This window comes from Phacochoerus africanus, chromosome 16 (genome assembly GCF_016906955.1).
Source record: "Phacochoerus africanus isolate WHEZ1 chromosome 16, ROS_Pafr_v1, whole genome shotgun sequence".
NCBI classification, from domain to species: Eukaryota; Metazoa; Chordata; class Mammalia; order Artiodactyla; family Suidae; genus Phacochoerus; species Phacochoerus africanus.
Window position 1 is genome coordinate 45328053 of NC_062559.1, and position 22561 is coordinate 45350613.

General features: G+C 53.4%; 2 protein-coding genes and 1 long non-coding RNA gene across 5 annotated transcripts; 2 read left to right on the forward strand and 1 right to left on the reverse strand.

Annotated features, from left to right (window-relative positions):
* Positions 1 to 354: 354 nt before the first annotated feature.
* On the forward strand, positions 355 to 3570 carry HOXA13 (homeobox A13). The gene is made up of 2 exons (XM_047763513.1): positions 355 to 1339; positions 2054 to 3570. The coding sequence occupies exons 1-2, from the start codon at positions 427 to 429 to the stop codon at positions 2296 to 2298; spliced, it is 1158 nt and encodes a 385-aa protein (XP_047619469.1). The 5' UTR covers positions 355 to 426; the 3' UTR covers positions 2299 to 3570.
* A 7903-nt stretch (positions 3571 to 11473) lies between these two features.
* LOC125117373 (uncharacterized) lies at positions 11474 to 21193 on the reverse strand. 3 transcript variants are annotated; one of them, XR_007132602.1, is made up of 4 exons: positions 20986 to 21193; positions 14458 to 14674; positions 13887 to 14082; positions 11474 to 12202 (listed from the first exon to the last, which is right to left on the reverse strand). It is a non-coding gene; the product is annotated as an uncharacterized LOC125117373 (long non-coding RNA). The 3 variants fall into 3 exon arrangements; XR_007132603.1 differs by lacking the exon at positions 20986 to 21193 and adding an exon at positions 15086 to 15321; XR_007132601.1 differs by lacking the exon at positions 20986 to 21193 and having other exon boundaries at positions 14458 to 15321.
* On the forward strand, positions 15482 to 18997 carry HOXA11 (homeobox A11). Its single transcript, XM_047763183.1, has 2 exons — positions 15482 to 16291; positions 17709 to 18997. The coding sequence occupies exons 1-2, from the start codon at positions 15574 to 15576 to the stop codon at positions 17939 to 17941; spliced, it is 951 nt and encodes a 316-aa protein (XP_047619139.1). The 5' UTR covers positions 15482 to 15573; the 3' UTR covers positions 17942 to 18997.
* Positions 21194 to 22561: the final 1368 nt, after the last annotated feature.

Here is a 22561-nt window from a genome sequence, read left to right on the forward strand (position 1 = left end):
CGCTGCTCTGGGCCCCGCAGGGACCGGGAAGAGAAGGGGAGCCGCGGGGAAGTCGCCCTTCCCTCCCCGCCCCGCCCTCACGGTCCTCCGCCCCCACCCGCCCGCATCCCCCGCCTCTCCCCTGGGTGAATGGTGCGCTGCCGCGCGGCGGGCGCTGGCGCTGGGGAAGGCACGGGCTGCGGCGGCGGCGGCGGCGGCGGGGACGGCGGGTGCGCAGAGCCGAGCCGGGGTTGGAGCCGCCCGCTTTGCATACGCCGTGGGCGGAGCGGGGTGGGGGGGCCGGGCCAATGGGCGGCCGCCTGGCGCGACCCTGCGGGGCGCGATCCGCCCCCCTCGCTCGGGCCCCGGCCCCGCTCCGCGCGCTCTTCACTTCTTGGGGGCTTTTTAAAACAGCGCCACTGGGGTCTTCTCCATGCGGCTCGTGCTATGACAGCCTCCGTGCTCCTCCACCCCCGCTGGATCGAGCCCACCGTCATGTTTCTCTACGACAACGGCGGCGGCCTGGTGGCCGACGAGCTCAACAAGAACATGGAAGGGGCGGCGGCGGCGGCGGCGGCGGCCGCGGCGGCGGCCGCGGCCGGGGCCGGGGGCGGGGGCTTCCCCCACCCGGCGGCGGCGGCCGCGGGGGGCAACTTCTCCGTGGCGGCGGCGGCCGCGGCGGCCGCGGCGGCCGCGGCCAACCAGTGCCGCAACCTGATGGCTCACCCGGCGCCCCTGGCACCCGGCGCCGCGGCCGCCTACAGCAGCGCGCCGGGGGAGGCGCCCCCGTCGGCCGCCGCCGCCGCTGCCGCCGCCGCTGCCGCTGCAGCGGCGGCGGCGGCGGCGTCGTCCTCGGGAGGGCCGGGCCCGGCGGGCCCAGCGGGCGCCGAGGCCGCCAAGCAGTGCAGTCCCTGCTCTGCGGCGGCGCAGAGCTCGTCGGGGCCCGCAGCGCTGCCCTACGGCTATTTCGGCAGCGGCTACTACCCTTGCGCCCGCATGGGCCCGCACCCCAACGCCATCAAGTCGTGCGCGCAGCCCGCCTCGGCCGCCGCCTTCGCGGACAAGTACATGGACACCGCCGGCCCCGCGGCCGAGGAGTTCAGCTCCCGCGCAAAGGAGTTCGCCTTCTACCACCAGGGCTACGCACCCGGGCCTTACCACCACCATCAACCCGTGCCTGGCTACCTGGATATGCCGGTGGTGCCGGGCCTCGGGGGCCCTGGCGAGTCGCGCCACGAGCCCCTGGGTCTTCCCATGGAAAGCTACCAGCCCTGGGCGCTGCCCAACGGCTGGAACGGCCAAATGTACTGCCCCAAAGAGCAGGCGCAGCCTCCCCACCTCTGGAAGTCCACTCTGCCCGGTAAATGGCACCCCCTTCTCAGCCCGGTCCTCTGGTTCTGCTCCAGCTTCTCCTCTGCTCGTTCCCGGGTCCCCCTCGGGTCCCTCCGCGCTCTCCCTGGCCTGCCCTAGTGGTGCTGCACCCCCGGGCGCCCACCCCGGCTGACTGGCGCTGCCCGCACTGCCCTTGAGTCGGGCGGGCTCCTGGCTCTTCCCGGGTGAGGGATGGCTGGGAAGAAGCTTGTGGGGACCCTGGCTGGCTTCCTTCTTCCTCTGCGCCCCGCCCTCCCCAGCGCTTGACATCGACTTAAGGTTGGGAAGCTGACCTGGAAATGGTTCACCAAATTGCCCATATTCGTTCTCTCAAAAAGGCCTTCAGTATGGAAGCATCAAGTGTTGGGGCTTTGGGGCTACAGAGAGGACCCAGGCATGGAAGTATTGTCCCCTGAGCCTGGTGTTAATGTTTGGGCCCCTGGGCTGGGCGATCTAGCGAATCCCGCTGTGCGGGCAGAGTGACCTGATCTGGGGAGGTCATTGGAGCCCTGAGCGATTTCATTTCAGTGTGGAACTAGCCACCCTCCCCACCCACCCTCCAGGTTTTGGCAGAAAGGGTGGATAGTACAGCGAGTGGCAAAGGGCAGCCGGGCACTGCAAGGAGGTGGCTCAAATAGAGCTGTCGTCTGTGCCCTGGTCTGGATCTAATCTCTCCCTAACTTGCCTTCTCCCTGTCTTACAGACGTGGTCTCTCATCCCTCAGATGCCAGCTCCTACAGACGGGGGAGAAAGAAGCGCGTCCCTTACACCAAGGTGCAATTAAAAGAACTCGAACGGGAATACGCTACAAACAAATTCATTACCAAGGACAAACGGAGGCGGATATCAGCCACGACGAATCTCTCCGAGCGGCAGGTTACAATCTGGTTCCAGAACAGAAGGGTCAAAGAGAAAAAAGTTATCAACAAACTGAAGACCACTAGTTAGTGGATGAAAAGTGGAGCTAGAGGGCAGCTTGAAGAAATTCTTCAGAACTTGTTGCTTTGCCCAGATAATGATTATAATGCTGATAATAACTGAAGAATGAGAAAGAGAAAGAGACACTGGCATTTCGCTTTCCTGAGGGGGAATCTCTTACTCCAGTGGAATCTACAATTTTTTAAAAAAACTTTTCTCTAAGAAATGGTAAAGACTGCCCATTCTCTCGCCAGCCCCACCAGACCGTTAAGTGACAAACTCTAGAGTCAAACGTCAACCCCCAAATACGCAATTTCAGATAAGTTACGCATTTACTGAAATCTTGTAAGTATTTATGTGGCCGTTATATTTTAGGACACTAGGTTATGTGATAATAATCCGAACGTTGGTTGCAAATGCAAGAGGCTGTTGTAAACATCTGTTTGTCCTTGGGTCACCATTGCCATCGCCTTTGCATGTTAAGTGACTGCTCAGGTAAATCTTAGTGAAGTTCCTGCCCTTGTTGTATATTCTGCAAAACATGTCATGTGTAGATTTAGAAAGGAAAGGAGAAGAAGGTACTGAAATAAGAATCTTGGACTATCTGGTATGAAGGGAGAAAGGGAGAGAAAGCTCTTCCGAGGATCGTCTGTCTTGGTGGTAAATACAACCAGCTGAGTGAGCCTTTGAGGCTACAGGGGAACCCAGGTTGGGAATGTCCTTCTGTTAAAAAAAAAAAAAAAATTAACTGCTTATAACAAGCATTCTTCTTGTGGCATTTGGACAATATTTTCCACCCTGAAATAATTTGTTTTACAAAGAATTTGATATCCTTTTAAAACTATTTAAGGTGTCAGATAATTCACAGAATTCACTCCATGTCAGATCTCCTGAGAGGTCCCACCCCAGCATGGTGGCCTTTGCTTTGGACACAATTAGTTTTTCATTTAAATTGGTATTTCCCAATATTTACTAAGTATTTTGCCAGAAAAATAACTTTCCTTTTTTTTTTTTTAATTTTTTTTGGAAAACTCAGAAGGGGGAAATCCATTACCCTGAAACATTTAGATGTTTACATTCTCCGTGTTGATCTGTTAAGGGATTAGTATTTTTTCCTTGTTATTGTGTTCTGAGACTGCATTAGAAAGTGTAGGGATTCATCTTCACAGCACGTCTTTAATCAAGCAGTTATGTCAACCAGCACATTCATTTTGTTCGTATTCACTATAACATGCTATCTTGTAAATAAAGACATTCGGCACACTGTGAAAATGTATTTGTGCACCTGCTTTTCAAACATTTTGACTAAAAATAATAATTAAAAAGCCTTAGACCTGTAGATAGTTGATATGGTGGTATTAATTATGTTAATGAAGTAGTCACTGCCATTAAAATCTGAAGAAAATACTCATTATTTTCCTATGCTAGACGTGCCCTGCACAGAAAGAAAAGGAGCGGGCTTGTCCTGTGCAAACCCAGGACCATTCTTTTCTATTAGTATTCAGCTTTTTTTTTTTTTTTTGGCTGCAAAAATTTTTTTAAGCAAACAGAGGAATCCTTCATAACCCAAATCCTAAAAATTTAGACAAGTGCTGCAAGAAGGTTAAAGTGTCAGGTATTCTGAAAAGGAGAGAAAAGAAAGGAGGAAGAGATAGTAAAAATTCCCAGGCTCCCTGTGGAAAATGAAAACCAGTTGTTTAGTATCCGCAGTGCCCGGGCTCTCGTATTTTAAAATCTACTGTCGGGTCTGCATGTGTCTGAGAGGGCAGGTTTGGATATTTGTTGAAATGACAGGACTAGGAAAGGCCTTAAACCTTGACCTTGATGAAAAAAGACAATTTGTGACCTTGACTTTTGACAGCTCATGAATTGGCCTCGGCTGGATTAGTAGATCAAGGGCGCCACCTCGCGTTGACAAGCTTCCTTGTAATTCTTCAGCTTCAAGGGAATCAGGTCTTACCTCCTTGACTCCTTGTTTTAGAGATTTAGTACTCATTTCTTTGGCTCCAGATGGAGCAGTTTTGAATATATGTAAGTTATACATGTGCCTGTATATATGTGAATATATATCATATGTGTATACATGTATACATTTGCCTCTCAGTGCTGTGTGTGCTTGTATATATGTTGTCGAGTCTGTACAGATATGCTGTCATTAATTACTGATACCCCAGGATGATGTAATTTAAGGTGATTGCGAGAGGTGAGGTACCAAATGTACCTTACACGCCGAAGTCTTGCTCCTTTTCTTTAATGGCCAAGTTTGATTTGTATCCACAGTGACTCTCTCTGCATCCGATTTCTGCAGATCTGCTTTCAGGCTGTACATTTCTGTTTACAGTCTAAGAGGTGTTCTTAAATAACCATTCTTTCTTGGCCCTCACCCTCCAAGGTGGTCTACCATCCTAATTAGAACTATGAGGAAATCTATACGGCAAATAAAGTCTCAGACGCCTTGCTAACTCTAGAGCTCTAGAGTTACATTTCACAAATTCAAAGAAACTCACCTCTTAAGAGGTCAGTATGGAGAGCTTAAATATCTCATATCTGCAAAATAAATGACCATAATATGAATGCAGAAGGAGAGTTATCCCGGAGAGCTCAGAGTCGAATGCTGCGCCTAGGTGGTGTGCAATCTTACACTGATGCTTTCTAAGCTGCCATTTGATTTATAGGAGGAATACATACCTTTAGCATTAACAACCACCATCAAAACTGTAATAATAAGAACAATCATAGCTACTACTTATTGAGCCCTAACAACACATCAGGTGCTGTGTTTAGACACATAACTAATACAAATGTATGTGTATGGATTTCGTATACATGGACAGTGATGTGTTTTTGTCCGAAACACATGTGTATTGAAATATTGGTGGAACCAGGAGCCTTAGGATGCAGAACTTTGAGATGGAATTAATTTAATTGTCATATTAGAGGAAGGTAATTGTGAACTGAATAACCGTATTCATCATTTTATGGAAAACAATATCGGTCGGTTACAAACCTGGCTGATGGAAACCTCTCCAACCTGAAGACTCACAGCTCCTTCGCAGATGGAAAATTAGAGAAAGAATCTCTAAAGCTGTCTCAAAAACAGCATGGCTTTGAAACATACACATGGAATGGTCTTGTGAAGTGCAATCAAATTTTGCTGCCCTGAGGATTTTCACTCCACTTGTGGAAACAAATGAAAATGATGCTTCAGATGAACCGCCCCACATCTTGTTCCACAGCGCTCCATTTCTAAATGAGCTGCCATCAAGCCAGAGTAGCAACTTTCTCCCAAAATGTTTAAAGTGGTGGAAAATCCCCTCAAAGCTGGATCAAACTGTGTGTTTACGAACAGCTCCAATGGGGACTCTTCTGTTGATGGGGGGATATTTTTCTTTACATGTAAGAAATATCCTGAGCCTCAGGCCTAGGAAGGAAGCCAACAGCAGCTCTGCGGCAGGAATACCAGCCCTTTCAGAAGCCATCACCACTGCAGGAACTCTGGGTAAAGTAGTAGGTTTTTTCCCCCCCCCCTCCCTCCAGTTTTGAAACTAATGGCCACAGATATTTCAGAGCATTCTCCCTCCCATTCTAAAATAGTTGTTGATAATGTCAATCTTACCTCTTCCTTAAAATTCCCATGGATCTACCAGATAACCTGAAGTAAGTAGGAATTGTGATGGCCCCCTAAAACCCAAATAGCAATTAGTCTAATCTTTAAAAAAAAAAAAAAAAAAGACATCCAGGAGAACATCCACCACATAGGAGTAATAATGCCAGAGAGTGGGATAGTGATCTTGAATAGCTGATTCGAGTATATTTTCCCTAAAAGAGACACACTTTCAGAATAAGAAATTGTAATATGGAAACAACTAGACACCATTTCCATCTATTAAATTAGCAATGATTTTTAATCCTGTAATGGCCTGTCATGTTACCATTTAAAAAAAGAAAGAAAGAAAGAAAGAAAGAAAGAAAGAAAGAAAGAAAGAAAGAAAGAAAGAAAGAAAGAAAGAAATATGGGACTTTAAAAAACCCTACTTTTCCCCTCTGCTCTTCATACCGTCAAATGTATTAAGGTATTTTAAGTGGATCATTGTAAAATGCCGCTTTTCATTTCACTACTATTTATGGCTGATACAGAGCTGAAGTCATCCATTTAAATTGTTTTTTGTGTGTGTGTGAAAACAGAAAGACTTTTTTAAGGAAAGAAAGGGGGAGAATGTCTTTTTGGAAATTCAACTTAATTGAGATATTTCCTTAAAAATTCACGAGGCGGCGAAATTCAGCTGAGGATGATAGTTATGTGTGAGAATAGTTAATGATACATTTCACCGTGTAATATATGTGCAGATGACACCCTGCTGAGTGTGTTGGAGGGTTTGGTGAAGATGCGGCGTCTCGATTCTTCGCTGCGAATTCCCGGTTTCTTTCGGAGCGGGAGAGGAGACGGAGCCTGCCCGGGACTGCTAAACCCCAGACCCGGTGGGTTCAGAGGCGCCCTTCCGGATTTGCGAACCTCCAAGGAGGAGATGCTAGGGGCTTGCTGATTTATGCGCATTCCTTTAAAGTTGATCGAATGCGTGTCAGCGGCCCAAGACCTGGAGAATCAGAGAAATGTGCAGCGAGTCGCTCACATCCCATTTTTCATAAGCAAAGATGTAACGTTATCCCAGAGGCCTGCGGAGATTTATGCCTCGGTTTTAGGACACGCACACAAGAATTAAGTTTTCATCTGCCAGGCCGCCTGGTAAATCACAGCCGGGTTCATTCTTTAGGAAAATAACCCACTTTCCGATCGGCCGTTTCAACCCTAGCGCAATCTACCTAGCGCCGACGAATGCCCGAAAGGTGTCTGCTATTTTTAATTTGAATTTCAAGGGAAGAAAAAAGACGCTGGCACAGAAAAATTCCTCCGTGGAAGCAGCCAAGGCCTTGCCACAGTTGATTTCATTTCAGCCTGGCTCCGTCGCGCCGCCGAGGAGCTGGCTCCGCAGGGCAGCAGGCATCACAGCGGCGCCTCCGGGATGTGCAAACCTCTGCGGGCGGTTGCGCGGCGGCGCGGGGCCTCCCCAGGGGCCGGGACGTGCACGCACGGGAGAAGCGCCGCTGCGGACCCGGGGAGCCGCCCGATGTCGCGCCCTCGGGGGCCGAGGAGGCTCCAAATCCTCCGCGCGTCGGAATGAACCCTCTCTTCAAAATGGAGGCGCAAAGCCCGAGAGAGCCGGCCTCGCTCGGACGGCCTGTGGGCCGGAGGGAGCCTGCAGCAGGACGTCAGGCCGAGGTCAAGGCCCGGGCTCCCCCAGGCCCGCGCCCGGCGGACCCCGGAGGACCGGCCCCCGCGCCGCGCCGCGCCCCGCAGCTGCAGGCTGACGTCACCGCCGCCCGCGCGGGCCTTCGCGGGCCGCTCCGGGCGTTATTTGATGAGGACGAGCCGAGTCAAACGAATGTTTTGTGCGGGTGCCCCTTCCCCGCCCCGCCCCTCCCTCCCCGCGAGAATAATCGGGTATTTAATCTCTCCCGGTCTTAATTCTTGGCAGCGTGGAAGGTGGTTTGCAACGGGAAATAAAACTTGACAGGAGCATTTTCTCTAAAAGGGGTTCTGAGACGGGCTGAAAAGAAACCGTGTTTTTCTCGACCAAATACTTCCGCTTTCTGAGCCCCGACCTGACGGGTGGGGTGAGATCCGAGGGAGCGGAGAGGGAGCTGGGCACGTAGGGCCACGTTGCGGACCCGGCGGCCGAATCCGGGCACCCAGCGCAGCCCTGGGTCTCGGCCCCGGGGCCGGAAAGCAGCCTCGGCCTCGCTGGGCCCCGCGTCCCGGCGACGTTCGGCTCGGCTGTAGTCCCGGCGCCGCTCGCTGCCGGAGACCAGACCCCAGGCACGGGAAGGTGGCACCGGCAGGGGCCCGGCTGGCACCCAGAAGAGTACCCTGGCGCTGGCTGAGGGCGGCTGGGGTTAAGCGAGAGAGGAGGGCGCTGGGGGGTGGAGGGTGGGGGACTTAGACCGCTGGGCTCAAGCTCAGAGCCTTTTGGCCCAGGGGAGTTGGGGACAAGAGCTCGCAAAGGCGATGCTGAGACCTGAGACCGCTGCTGAGGGCTTTGTTCCGGCTGCGGGTCTGCGGACACTGCACAAAATGCAGGGGGGAATGGGGGTGAGCGGTGTGCGTGAGTTGTCCGGGCTGCTATTGGGTGGGAGAGGCTGGAAAGAGCAGAATCCCCCTCCTGGCAGCTCAGAGAGCGCCCTCCTCTCGCCGCAAAGGTCAAGTCCTCCGCGCCATGGTCAGGGCCGGTCGCCGCAGGAAGGCGCAGGACACACACTTGGCCGGCGGCAAGCGTGGTCTGATACCCCGAGATGGAGATCTCAGACTGAAAGTAGTTCTTTCTTGGTTATCAACTCCTTCTCCCCTAGCCGTATTAAAAAGGAGTTCCGGCAACCGAGGGTAGCCCCGGCTTTGTCCCCGTCGAGTCCCGGAAGAGCTGAGCCCGCGGAGGCCTAGCCTGGGTGAGAGGTAACGCCTGCAAGCTCGGGAGAAAGGACGCGGCAGCTAGATCCGAGCTCTGGGCTCTGATAGAAACAAGGGGCCTGGTAGGGTCAGCGGGACCAGCCGGCCCGGAATAGGATAGGGAAGCAGAGAACCTGCTGGAAGCCTCTCCTGAGGTCCCTGAGTCCAGATGTGTTCCCTCAGCGCCTGGCAGGCCTTTGGTGAGAACTTTGAAGCTCTTCCGCTCCTTCTCCTGCTTAAATGATGCCCTAAGAAGTGAGGTGAAATCTGCCAAAGGTTAAAAAAAAAAAAAAAAAAAAAAGGAAAAAAGAAAAAACCCCATTCTTGATTTGCAGACTCCAAGAACCCCCTCCCTGTGCTGTGGAGGGGTAAGCGCCCCTTCGCTCTGCCCATAGCTTGCTTGCAGCATGTCACCGCATCAGGCCTAGGGGTCAACAGGTTTCAACCCCATCTGCCCCTGAGCTTATTGCTCCAGGTGAATCAAAGAGGCCCAGCAAATGATTTCATCTGGTTTTTGCTGCTGTTGTTATTGTTTTTCACAGCATATAGAAAAGCTGGGCTTTATCCCAAGGGCTGCAGGAGTGGAGAAGGGTCTTGAGAAGACAATAGCCAGAGGGCTTGTCAGTGGATAGACACCTTCGCAGGACTGCCTATCAGGGCATGTAGGGGAGACTCCCAGGACAGGGTTTGACTGGACAGGAGTCCCCTTTTCTTGAGGCTAGAATGTGAGCCATGGATCCAGGCTGGGTAGGCCTGAAGGAGCCTGGGGAATGGCCCTAGGTGGCAGCTGAAGCTTGGGGTATGGGAGCTTCCTGTGGGGACCAAGACCCCGAGGACCAGAGCTAGCCTTCTGGTTGGGTCACTTTCTTTTGTCCTATTTATCACAGACACACTTAGCTGGGGAAACCCGCTTGGGTCGAAGCTGCAAGGAGAAAGGAAGGCAGATACTGAGAGCCAGGACTTTGCCCTTCAATGCCCTCCCCCCCCCCCCCATCTGTTCCCACTCAGTAGGGGGAAGAATTTTTAATGAGTCCCCAACAATAAAAATAAAAACAGTTCTTCTCAAAGGAAGTAACCCTCTTTCTCCCATCACTTTGGGACCCACTAAACTAAATAATAACCAGATTGCTTTGGGTATCTGAGACCCTCTGCTAACCCTATGCCCCACCCTGAAGCGGCCAAGGGAAGGATGTGGACTTCTTCAGATGTTTATGAACCTTGGAGAGTGAACCTGTGAGTCAGATAAGAGCCAATCATAAGGTCATGTTCAAGGCATTACCTGTTCCCATGCTTTACAGAAGGGCAGTGGAGCTTGTAGGTGGGACAGGGGCCTTGTCAAGCCAAGGAGAAAAATTAACCCCTGCCTCTACCTAGTAGTGATCGGGGGTATGTCTCTTGATGTTTCATGGAAGCCCCAGGGCCACCTCTAGACAGTGCCTGGAAATTTGGTAAGTTGCTCATGACCTGCCAATAGGTCATTTCCTGAGAACAAATACTGGGAGATCTCCTGAGAATATCAGACAGCCCAACCCCCAGGCTTATGGAGAACAGACAGATGTACCTACAGGACTCCTTTTGGAAGGAGAAAGCCCCCAAATGGAGGCCTGGCCTCCAACCCCATGAAGGGCTTGATGGCCGTGTGCGCCCTGAGCCCTCTGGCTGGCTTTTGCACCTGTGCACAGGACAATCACCAGGGTTGAAATGGTCTTTCTAGAAACAGGTGTGACACTTAGGGACAGAGGAAGGTAGGGGCTCAGACCAGCAAGAAAAAGCAAAAAAAAAAAAAAAAATTTAGTACCCTATGGAATCCACGGATAAACAACTGTAGATCTTTGGGAGTGAATTTTGGTCAGTCAGGTGGGCCCTAACCCCTCCCAGGCCTAAGGAAGCAAGACCTGAGTCCCAAGAAGAGAAGGAGCAAGTATTTGGTGAGAGAGGGAGAGAGAATGAAAGAACCCGGCAGGGCCTTGGAATGGAGTATTCAGAAGAAGGTGAGGCTGAGCGATGTAGTTCAGACCCTGGTGGAGGCCTGAAATGGGGGAGAGTCAGGAATCTAGGAGACCCCTTTCTATGTGTTTTCATACTGGGTGCCCCCCAGTGGCCCCTCAGCTCTTGATCAGCCCAGGAGGGTATCAGAAGAGGCAGGAGCCTGCACAAGGGGAAACTCGGCTGGAAAGGGGCGGGAGACAGGCAAGCCAGAACCGCAGGGAGATGGAGAAGGAAGTCTAGGGAGGAAAGGGGGTGAGCGGGTGGCCTGCTGTGGGCACTTGTGTTAGGGGTTGTGCACTGAGCCGTCAAAGGGCTGGAAGGTGCAGACACTGGGGACTTCGGAGTCTCAGATTCTGGGACAATGAACCACTGCCAGAGTCCACGCCAGCCCCAAAGAGAGAAGAGGGCAGCCAAGCAGCACAGCCAGTTGGGCTTGGGAACCCCTGGGGTCTGGAGGCGCTCCCTGCCCCCAGCCCTATCCTCCCTCAGAGTGAGTGGGTATTATTAAGCTGCCTATCAAGTGACAGTCGGTTCTGCTCATGTCCCTTGAGTGACTATGCTGGAAAGAGCTCCCCAGCACAACCACCCCGGTGAAAAGGCTTACTTCACCCCAGCGCACACTACCCGCGCCAAGGCTCTTCAGCCGGGGCACCGCAAGCAGGCGCCCTCAGGCTGCTGCCCAGACCCTTCGGCTGCAAGAAGAAGGGGAGGCAGCAGTGCTGGGCAGAGGCACCTGGACACACTTTATTCCGATATGATATCCTGCCTGGAAGGGTGCATGGAGCATGGCTCGCAGGGCTCACCAATCTCCGCCAAGGCGCACGCAGCCCGCCCGCAGAGGAGGGTCCAGGAGACGCTGCAGAATCCCCCAACCCCCCACTTTTAGGGCCAAATCAAACGAAGTTGAGAATGGCTTGGTCTGCTTTGCTGAGCAAATCGCCTCGTTAGCCGTTTCCGCCTGACAAGGCTGGCTCGGGCGCCAGCCTGCTCCTGTCCGGGTGGCCATCTCCAAACGCTGCGCCGGGAGCGAGGGCCGGCTCTTCGAGGGCAGCCTAGACCTTCAAGTTTGGAAAAACAAGAAGAGATTGAAACAGCTCCCTCCCTTCGTCTCCGCAGACACACACGCACCGTCAGGCTGCCGCCACTTCCTGCCTTTGTTTTTCTTCCTCCAAAACATTTTTGGCCTCTAGCATTAGCTGCCGTGGGGCTCCGGGTGGACGATAAAAGGAAATACACACTGAAGACTGTTTTCTGGAGACGGCCCCGCACTGAGGAGCTCCTGAGAAAGAACAGTTCGTGGGAAACCAGTCTCCAGGGCCAATGTCACAGCCTTGCCTGTCTTGGATTCTTCAAAAAATGCAACTCACACTTGGCCTTCCAGGGCAGGCTTCGCCCCCCTCGGATCGTCCGTGGAGCCGAGTGGGCTCAGCTTGGCTGTTGGGCCTCCTACAAAGCAGAAGAGTCAGTTAGGCTCAGAGCAAACTCACAACCGAGGACCCCGAAGCGAAGCTCTGCCTCCCCTGCCTCCCCCAGATTTGGTCTGATCCTCAGAACTGCACCTACCTCCAAATACCCCCCCACACACAAATAAAACCACACTCGTGCCTCCAGTATATTCCAGGCAAGAGGGGCAGAAGCAGGCAAAGCTGGGAACGGTGCGCAGCCTTGGGGATCTGAGCACCCCCTCCTGTCTCTGCTGAGGAAATAAGAGCATTCGCTGCTCAGGGCATTTTCTCTTCTGGCATCAAAAGCCTTTATCCTCATCTGTCTTCACAGCAGCACCCCCACTCACCCCCTCCCAGGCTGCAAGTCCCTCCGGGCACCCCCCTTCAATATAGCCAAATTGCCCTGCCAGTGGCTTCCAGAGCGCCTTCCTCTGCCCCAGCCTCTCCCGGGGAATTCGCCTTTGTCTCCTGCAGACACCCTTGGGATCTAGCACCCTCTTGGCTTGGCTCTCAAGGACATGGGAAGCACTAGTTATGCAGAACAGTGCACATCCCTATACTGACCTTTCTGCAGGGACCCCCCCCCCCTCCCCGGCATCAAGGCGAAAACCGATCCAATTGGGAGAGGGGCTGCGGTGCAGCTGGGGTAGGTAGCTTGGCGTCCCCCGCTGGCGGGCCACCGCAGCCAGTCTGCTCAGGCACAAGCTGAAGTTGACTGCCAACACTGCTATAAAACCCCAGGTCTGTCTAGAACTGTTTTCGGTTCTCCTAGACGCCCCCGGGTTCAATTATAGTCTTAAAAGCCCTAATACAAGTGCAAGAATTTGTTTGCCTTCACCCAGGGGCGGGGCAAGCCCCGCAATGGTGGCGCCTTTGTTGTGGCAAAGTCACTGAAACCCCTCAAGCATTCCTTTTGTTCGAGGGTCGGGGTGGCAAGGACTGGGTGGGCTGCTGAGGGAGAGTTTGAGAGCCAAAATCAGCCAGGGAATGGCTTTCGATATTGCTGTTCACAAACCTCGCCTTCTCCCTTTTATATTCTGTCTTCAAGAAAGAGATGCTGTGGAGAAATAAATATTTTGCCTTTTTGGTCGCCGCTGGAAATACAAGTTTTTTCACTGCAGGGCAATCTTGTAGCTGTGATTCCCAGCTTTAGGAGGTCTCAAACGACCCTTCCCAAACAATCTTCCTTCCCACCAGACTCCCACTCACACCAATATCTCCCTCTGCACAAGCCACGGTAGACACATAGGTCGAGCTGAAGATGCTCAAATAATTTCAAGTTCAGCTCTCTGGGATTCGAGAGCCATGAAAGTTCTTGCAGCAAATCCTGAATAAAGAGTTCATTAAACCGATGTGTCTGAGTAGTTTGATTTGTGATACGCAACCCTTGTGAAGGAGGGGGGTAGAAGCCACATAAACATTAATGCTAATAAATTAGTTTACTCCACTACAGAGTAATTACTCGATATTATTGATATTTACGGTGGGCATTCAAATGCAATGGTGGGCCATCGTTTGGAGAAAATACATAATGAGAATATTTCTTTTCCAGTGCAATACATGATTAGATTTGTTATTGAGTCAGTTACAGTCAGCTCAGCAATAAATAAATAAATCGATGTTGACACTTAAATACCAAAGATCTTAGAGTTTATACTCTAAATCTCCCCAAGATATATAAATACCTTTGGCTATTTCCTGGATGGGGAAAGGGAAAAATTTATCCTTTTTCATTTTTCAGCTTCTCTCCGGCGACATCCAGTTCCTTGCAGGAAGATAGGTGTGGGGAGGCCTCAGAGCTGGGCCCCTCCCAGCTCCTGGCCAGGCAGAGCTGCTCTATGCCCTCCTCTTCTGCTTCTCCCAAACATTGTTCATTCAGTCCTGCAGGATGGCAAGCATTTTTCACCATCTCAATTTTTTCTTTCCACTTCCCAAGAAAGCTAGACTCTTTCCAGCAGCTATGGCCTGTCTCTATCTTTAGCTCAAACCTAGCCTTTTCAAAGCATTCTTTTCAACTAAGGTGCTGGGAGTTTCAGAAGCAGTCTCTTTGCTTTGGCGTTGTGTTCTTTCTGTGGGATGAGCCTAGCATTCTGAGTTTCTGCCCTGCACATCCCTGGCTCTCAAGCTTTGCAAAGGAAAGGAGGCAGTGTTACCCCTTTCTCAGCCCCGGCTCCCTGGCCCTGGCTCCTCCTCACTGCCCCCACTCTCCCTACAATTCTGGAGCTCCCCGAAAGGCCCCCGGAAGGTGCAGCATACCCAGGAGAAGTCTCCTCGGATGTCAGCGCCTCCAAAGCAGCCCAAGTCTCGCCTCAACTGCATGGTTTCCGAGTCCTCAGCTCCAGAAGACCCGGCGGGCGGACCAGTGCGCAACGGCGCAGTCCATGCGCCTCTGGCTCTGCGGAGTCACCCCGAACCCCTACAGACAGCAGGGAGGAAGGGGTTTCTCCAAGGGCAGGGCTTGGGGTGAGGAGGCCTGCAGGGACAAGGAAGGGGAGGTGGATCCCGGGTAAGACGAAGGCCCTTCCGGAACCTGCGGATCCCTGACAAACCGCGGGGGAAGCCGCCCTGGTTGTTGGCGGTTTAGGGACGGAAGGCGCTAAAGCGCTTCGGAAGTGACCATGAATGAGAGCGTGTAATCAAGTCACCGTGCAAATCGGGCAAGCCACGAGGCAGGCACATCCACGGCTGCGAACCCTGGCCCCGAAGGGGGTCCGGCCGGCATCGGAGACAGAGGTGGTTCCCACAACAAGCCCGTGGGAGGGGGGCAACGAAGAAGGAGGTGCAACTGCGAACGCGAACCTCCAGGCGAATAGATTCCGAGATCACGCACGGGCCGCGCAGCGACGAGCTCCCCCCGCCACCGCCAGCCTGTGGCAGCCCTCACCCGGGGAGTGGTGGGTGGTAGGAGTTGAGCTCTCTCGCCGCCCTCTGCGCACTCGAGGGCCAGGACCGTGCAGTTGAGCACAAGCAATTGCCATAGGGTAGCACCCAGCCTCGCCGCGCGCCGGGAGGCCCCCCAGCCAACATGAGTTACACCGGCGATTACGTGCTTTCGGTGAGAACACCGAGTGACGATCTGTTGCTTCCCCTGAGGTGGCTACAAAGAAAGGAAGCCGGGGAGGGAGGGGAGAAGGGGAAAAAAAAAAAAAAAAAAGGAAAGAAAAAAAAAAAAAAAGAGAGGCCCGGACCAGCTCGCAGCTTGTCAATTTCAACATCGGGTCACATGACCAGCACCTCCCTGCTAAGGATGGGGATAGATTTCCACGTCAGCTTACGTCTCCAAATTTCTACTTCACGGATCCGCTTCAAAGAGGCAGCTGCAGTGGAGAATCATGTTAAGCTCGGCTACTGCGGAGAGCCCAAGGTAGCCCAATGATGGATTTTGATGAGCGTGGTCCCTGCTCCTCTAACATGTATTTGCCAAGTTGTACTTACTACGTCTCGGGTCCAGATTTCTCCAGCCTCCCTTCTTTTCTGCCCCAGACCCCGTCTTCGCGCCCAATGACATACTCCTACTCTTCCAACCTGCCCCAGGTCCAACCCGTGCGCGAAGTGACCTTCAGAGAATACGCCATTGAGCCCGCCACTAAATGGCACCCCCGCGGCAATCTGGCCCACTGCTACTCCGCGGAGGAGCTCGTGCACAGAGACTGCCTGCAGGCGCCCAGCGCGGCCGGCGTGCCTGGCGACGTGCTGGCCAAGAGCTCGGCCAACGTCTACCACCACCCCACCCCCGCCGTCTCGTCCAATTTCTATAGCACCGTGGGCAGAAACGGCGTCCTGCCCCAGGCTTTCGACCAGTTTTTCGAGACGGCCTACGGCACCCCGGAAAACCTCGCCTCCTCCGACTACCCCGGGGACAAGACCACCGAGAAGGGGGCCCCGGCGGCCGCGGCGACCTCCGCGGCGGCGGCGGCGGCGGCGGCAGCAGCGGCCACGGGCACGCCGGCAACTTCAAGTTCGGACAGCGGCGCCGGCGGCTGCCGGGAGGCGGCGGCGGCGGAGGAAAAGGAGCGGCGGCGGCGCCCCGAGAGCAGCAGCAGCCCCGAGTCGTCTTCCGGCCACACTGAGGACAAGGCCGGCGGCTCCAGTACGTATAAAGGCAGCGCCCAGCGCTTTATGAAAGGGGAGTTGGAAATCTAGCGCAGCACCGCTGTTAAATTTTTATATGCTGTTTTATAAGCATATAAGGTTTATGAAGGGCCTTTAGGTTTCCCCCAACAAAACTTTGTTATAAAAGGCGGGGATCACGTGGCGAGTGCTGAAATTGGCCGTGAAATACCCACCGGCCAAGGCATGCCTGGAAAAAAAAAAAAAAAAAACAACTCTCTTTTTCCCTTTTTTCCCTTCTCAGCTCCCAAGCCCGGCAGCTCGACCCCGCTCGGGGCCAGCTCCGGGCTGGGGAGCCGGAGGTGGGCGCCTGTAAATTCCCCCTGCAAGGGCTCGGGAGCCTTTGATAGCGAGGTAATCCGGAGATTTTTATAAAAGCCATGTGTTGCGCGGGGACTCCAGTCCCAGCCGGGATTCAAAGGCATCGCTGTTTAACGATGGCGCTAGGAGCGTGTTTAACAGATAAAATAGCCCGCTTAGCCCGAGCAATATATTAGAAGAAACAAATTAACCCAAAGTTGGCCTTTTTGTCCAAAGGAAGCCATTTTCCTTTGGCGCGGTGGCAATTACGTGCTGCCTTCTGTCCGACTGCATGTTACAATTGTTATTCAATCTGTCAAAAGGGGCTTTTTCCCGTGGCTTCTAGTGGAGTTTTATTGAAAGGGGACCAAGTCGAGCCTGGCTGCAGCTTTTGGAAACCCCTCTCCCCCACCCTGTTGAAACAGCATCCCTGCCCTGCCAGGGGGCCTGGATGGCTGTGGGGCCTTGGTGCTCAGGGAAGGCCCAGAGTAGGGGGCTTCCTCTGCCACTTTCCACCTCTCTCGGAAGCCAGGAGGCTGGCCGGGGAGGCAGGAGTTGGTGGCCCGGACTCAGGCTGACAAAGCCCCGGCAGCTGCCCCAGATGTTAACGAGGGCCGAGTCACGCCGCAGCCCAGCCGGGAAAGACTGGGGCTGGGGCCGCCTTTACTGCCTCGGGAACCGGCCGCCCAGGTGTTGGAAGGTGAAATGTCCTCCGGCGACTGTTTGTTTAGTCTGGCCGGGCTGGAGGCAGCCGGCAACCCCCACTCGGCTGCTTTGAAAGCGGTTTCCGCGGCACCAACTCGCCTGTTGCAGAGAGGAGCCCTCCTTTCTGCTCTGGGGCAGCGGGAGCCGCTTCCCTGGGGGCCTATCTGGGGAGCTGGCTTTTATCTGGGGCTGAGCCTCAGCCCGCAGCCTGTCCCCAGCCGGCAGTAGGAGCCCGAAGGCAGGGGCCTGGCTTGGGGGGGTGGAGGGAACCCTGGTGGGGTTTGGGAAGGGCCTCCAGTCCCTGGGGCCAGCGCTTTTCCTCCACTCGGGGCTCTGGGATGGATTGCAGCCGCCACACCTGGCTCAGTCCCTGCCTCTTTCTCCCTCCACAGGTGGCCAGCGAACCCGAAAAAAGCGCTGCCCCTACACCAAGTACCAGATCCGGGAGCTGGAGCGGGAGTTCTTTTTCAGCGTGTACATCAACAAAGAGAAGCGCCTGCAGCTGTCTCGCATGCTCAACCTCACCGACCGTCAAGTCAAAATCTGGTTTCAGAACAGGAGAATGAAGGAAAAAAAAATTAACAGAGACCGTTTACAGTACTACTCAGCCAACCCACTCCTCTAAGGCTCCAGCCAGCCGGAATTGGGTGGGGGCTTCCTTCACAGGAGATTCTATGCAGATTTTGCCCTTGACAAGGTCAAGGCACGCGGTGACTTTTGAAGAAAGGAGCTGTGCACGAGAGGGGAGGCTACGTGGAGATAGCCCCAAGCAGGCCGCCGGGACTCTTCCGGGGCATCTGTGGTTAAGATTCCTAATGATAATTAGGTTCGGAGGATTGTGCCTCAACTAGAATGAATGGTTTGGGACCCCTGGTGGTTCACTCTTGGAGACTCTGGCGCTTGGGGCTGGGTGTGGTCTCCATCCGGGACTGGGCCCCCTGCCAGGCCCCCTGGAGATCGACCCCTGCCCAGGACCCTCCACGAGGAGCCTGCCCATCCCCAGGACTGCTGTGTCCAGATCTCCAAAGCCAACTCAGCTTGGGGACAGGAGCAGAAGGAAGGGGGTGGCTTCCTAGATGCCCAGATTGGGGCTGCTTTCCAAAGGCAATGTGAAAGGTGAACTAAGAGGGTGAATGCGAGTGGGGAGAGGGCTGCTGAGCCTTGAGGGGAAAATAATCTGCTATTCTAGGTGGCATCAGTGGCTCCCCACCCCTCCTAGCCACTCACCGAACTGTCCCAGGCCTGAGCTTCTAGCAGTTGCCTTCTGCAGCCCACCTAGTTTTTCCTACCAAGGAGAGGAGACCCGCCACTCCGGCCTAAAGCCTGGTCCCAGAGCAGACCGTTCCGAGGTGGAAGACATCAAAAATCCAAGAGGCTGCACCCAGGCCGCCGGCCGGCCGCCGAGATCTCTGCAGGAAATGCCTGTGGAGCCCGGCAGCTTGGCAAAGTCTACACCACACTTCATTCAAGCTTGGATTTGCTCGGTGGAGCAGCGGGCCTGGCCAGCAGTCCCAGCTCTGAGGGGGCTCAAGTCCCCCACACACCCAGTTCCTGCACCATACTCTGCCCTTCACCACCCCAGAACTGAGCTTGGAAGCTTCTGGTGACCTTCCAAGAGCTCCAGAGTGATTTGGAATTATTTTAAAAGATAAATATTATATTATATATATATATATTTCCCTGCAGGAACCAAAGCGAATTTTAAAAGATGCAATGTGGGGGGGGGGGGAGATGATGAAGAAAATATTTAAAGGCCCTATCTGTTTACAGTGTCCCATGGTTAAACTCACTCACTGCTAAGAATATTTGAATGTACACTTCATACAGGGATGGTGTTCAAAAGACTTGTAAATAAAGGACCCATAACCTATTTTGCTTGGATACTTTTTTTTTTTTTGCATTAATTGATTTCCTTTGGGCTATTGGAGGGGAAGGGGAGGAAGGGTGTTGAGAATGGCCTTTTTTAATTTCTTGCAATATTTGAGAAGCATTGGGGAGATGCTCTGAGGTAGTTCATTTGGTCTGCCAGGGTCTGGGGGACCTCAGCTGAGAGGGCAGACCAGGCTCCTCTGTCTCCCTGTGTTAAGAAGTGTCTGGTGGCTCTGTCTGTAATGGGAATACTGGCCTGTCCTCCATTCTCACCCACCGCATACGTGGAAGCATGTATACAGGCAACAGGGCACAAGGAAAATAAAGACTGTGGGAACTTGAGTATTGGGTCCTGGTGTGACATTCCTCTCCCTGCTCACCTTTTACTGCCAAATGTTTGTGCTCCCCACTTCCCCCCCCCCAGCATTATGACCCCCCCCCCAGGAAGGGGACAAGTTACTAGGCCTCTGAAGGGGTAGGGAAGTGACTTAGTCAGGATTTAACTCCATTAGAAGCCAGGCTTAGGGAGTCAAGGTGAATGGCCCAGGTCCTCTGGGGAAGTGAGGTTCCAGGAAGGGGGAGTCTCAGGGCCTGGAATATGGGGCTTCATCCTCTCCGGCTGACCCCAGCCCTGGGAGAAAGCCTGGGTCTTGAGGTGGCTGATGGGTCTGATCCCAGGCTGGGCTCACTCATTTCAGGACGAGGAGGCCTGACGTGGAAACACTCTGGGGTCCCTTGGGGAGCCCTTCAGCAAGAGGGAGACTGGTCTGGGTACGAAGACAGAGCAGACTCTCAAGCGACTCTAAGGGAGCTTTCTCCCCAGCTCGCAGCTGAAGCTGCCCTTTCTCTTTGGGGAAAGAAAGATGTCGGTTTCCCCTTTGTTTCCTGCCTTTGAACTTCTGCCTTAAATTTGGACATCACCCATAACCTTGAGGGGCAGGGCAGAGAGGCCAGAGCCTTTTGTTGCCCACCCCACCCCCACCCCACCCCCACCCTCACCCTACCCCACCCCACCCCACCCCACCCTCTCCCCAGCCACCTAGGCAGGACCGGAGCAGCAGAGAGGATGGAGAGAGGCCCCAGACCCCAGATCCCCGCTTTGTTTGTTTGTTTGTGTGTTTGTCTAACTGGCGCGACTGGAGAAATCAAGCTCAAAGGGGAGTGGGACAGACCCCGAGATGAATGTCTGGGTTGATAGACAGACGCACAGAGGTGAACAAGGACTCTCGAGGGGGGGCAGGGAGGGAGTGAGCAGGGAGGCCCAGGATTTAAGGAAAGACTTCCTTTGGGACAGTTAAAGATTAACCAAAGTCTCACAAGTTGCTAGAGAGAGTCTAGCCAGTGAGGAACTGTTCGAGGGCGGGCGGTGAGCGGGCGCGGGTTTGATTTCTGAGCCCTATAAAAGCCCATCCTCCGATGGCTGTGACAATGTGGTCGTAAACCCGTCCTGGGCCGGCCAATTTGCATATTTGGAATGCGCCGCTATAAACCCGGCTGGGGTTTTGCAGCAATTTCTTAGATGTAAAAATGAGATCTCTTTAGCAGCGGGGCTGGGCACATTCTCTCCCCCTGGTCTGCCTGGAGCCTGCTCTCCTCTCCCGGCGCCCGGCTGGAGTTCGGGCCCGGCCTAGGCGCCCAGCCGCCACGAGATGGCGCACTTCCGATCAATGTCAAAGCCGCCGGGGAGCCGGGAACCCCAGCGCGATTCTTGGCCTTTGTTCGCTTCTGATACTAGGAGCAGCACGTTACATTATTTCACTTGTCCCGCTCTCCTTCATATCCAAAAAAGAGGGGGCTCACCTTCAAGAAGTGGTCGGTGTTGTAATTTAAAGCAGAGCCCCTTCGCTAGGCCTTGCAGGCGTCGCGGCGCGGAGAAGCCAGCTCTCCCTTGGCAGTGATTTCGGAAATGTGTCAAGGTAAGAGGCCACAAGTTTAGCAGTTTCAATCTGGCTGGGGCAGGAGTGGGGCCGGTGTCTGAGCCGGGCTGGGGAAAGTGGCTGGGTTTGTGAGCTCTGGGGTGACGCTGCAGGCGCTCAGCCCACCCCACCCCCCTTCTCTCATCGCTCCCAAAGGTTGGAAAGCAGGGGGAGGCCTCAGTGGAAAAGTTGACGATTTTAACTCTCTGCGCCAGCATTTCACCTAAGGCTATCTTTAGATTTTGTAGAAATATTCAGAATGAGATGAACCAGGGATGGGGGCATCCAGGCAAAAGGGCCCGGGCTGCCCTGGGACATGGGATGTTGGCGCGGGGCAGGGGGTGAGATGGCGGGACTGGGAAAATCAGAAAGTTTCTACTCAAAACAATGAGGTGGTCAGCGACCATGGCCGCTGAGGCGGGCTCATTCCTCAGGACAGAAGGCATAGAGGACGCTGGCTCCCTACTAGGTTGCATCTCTAGGGTTGCCCAGCAGCCTGGGGGTAATCTTTGTTCTGGGGGGGAAAAAAAAGCAAATTCATAAAAGCCGCATTAGATTTCTTTGAGGCTGCTAGAGAAGTCTGTGTTGCTTATTTTTACCTCTATGAACCTGGCTGGAGTTTTGCAGCAAAATCTTAGATATAAAAATAGATCTTTTGCAAATATGCAAAAATTGTATGGGTAAATACCTATGCATTTTCAAAAGCTGGCTCTGAGAATAAACTCATCAAGCAATCTCTCGATCAGAGTCGTCATAAAACAAGTTTAAAATAGTCATATCGCTTATATTTCAGAAGCCAGACTCAAACTCCTCTTTTCCTATATCTAATTTTTAAAATTCCAATATGCTTTCATTGGTTTCTGGAGATTCCCACCCCACCCCCCCCCCCCAAAAAAAAAAACATACAGCGCATGGGTGAGGTGGTGAGGAGTCGCAGAGAAAGTGGGTGCTGCCTGTGTGTGCTTATAAGTGTGCATGTGAATTTTACCGATCACGGTCTTTGTTGAGCGTGGTGTTCCAAACTCTGCCAGAGGAAAGCAAAGACTGGACGCTCACACGGTGCTCTCTGCAGCCCAAGCCATCCCTAAAACCCTTTCAAAGCTCCCTTTCTCATTTCAAGGCCAGAGGCAGTTTATTATGGACAAAAATAAGAATATTGCAATTGAGGGGTGCATGTGAGAAGGTCCCAATCAGGAGAGAAGGGCCGGTTCAGTGGTGCAGATTTAGAAAAAAAAATTTAAAGCAAGTTGTTTAGGGAGAGATTGCACCTGATTGATTCTAAGCAGACACATCAAATAACCCTGGAAATGTTGACATTCTTAAAGATGAACGGGAAAAGGTTATTGCTCACCCCCCGCCAGATTTTAACTCTGTGGTAAATGCACACCAAAAAAGTCCAGAATTTTTGTCAAAGCTGCATATGTGGAAGTAGCATTTATTTTCCCCCTCTGGGGCACACA

What these genes read in the sequence shown, in the direction of transcription:
- HOXA13 (XM_047763513.1), top strand. Translation starts at nt 427, where the DNA reads ATGACAGCCTCCGTGCTCCTCCACCCCCGCTGGATCGAGCCCACCGTC. An exon ending in CTGGAAGTCCACTCTGCCCG is followed by an intron (nt 1,340 to 2,053) that starts GTAAATGGCACC and finishes CCTGTCTTACAG; the next exon opens with ACGTGGTCTCTCATCCCTCA.
- HOXA11 (XM_047763183.1), top strand. Translation starts at nt 15,574, where the DNA reads ATGATGGATTTTGATGAGCGTGGTCCCTGCTCCTCTAACATGTATTTG. An exon ending in GGACAAGGCCGGCGGCTCCA is followed by an intron (nt 16,292 to 17,708) that starts GTACGTATAAAG and finishes CTCCCTCCACAG; the next exon opens with GTGGCCAGCGAACCCGAAAA.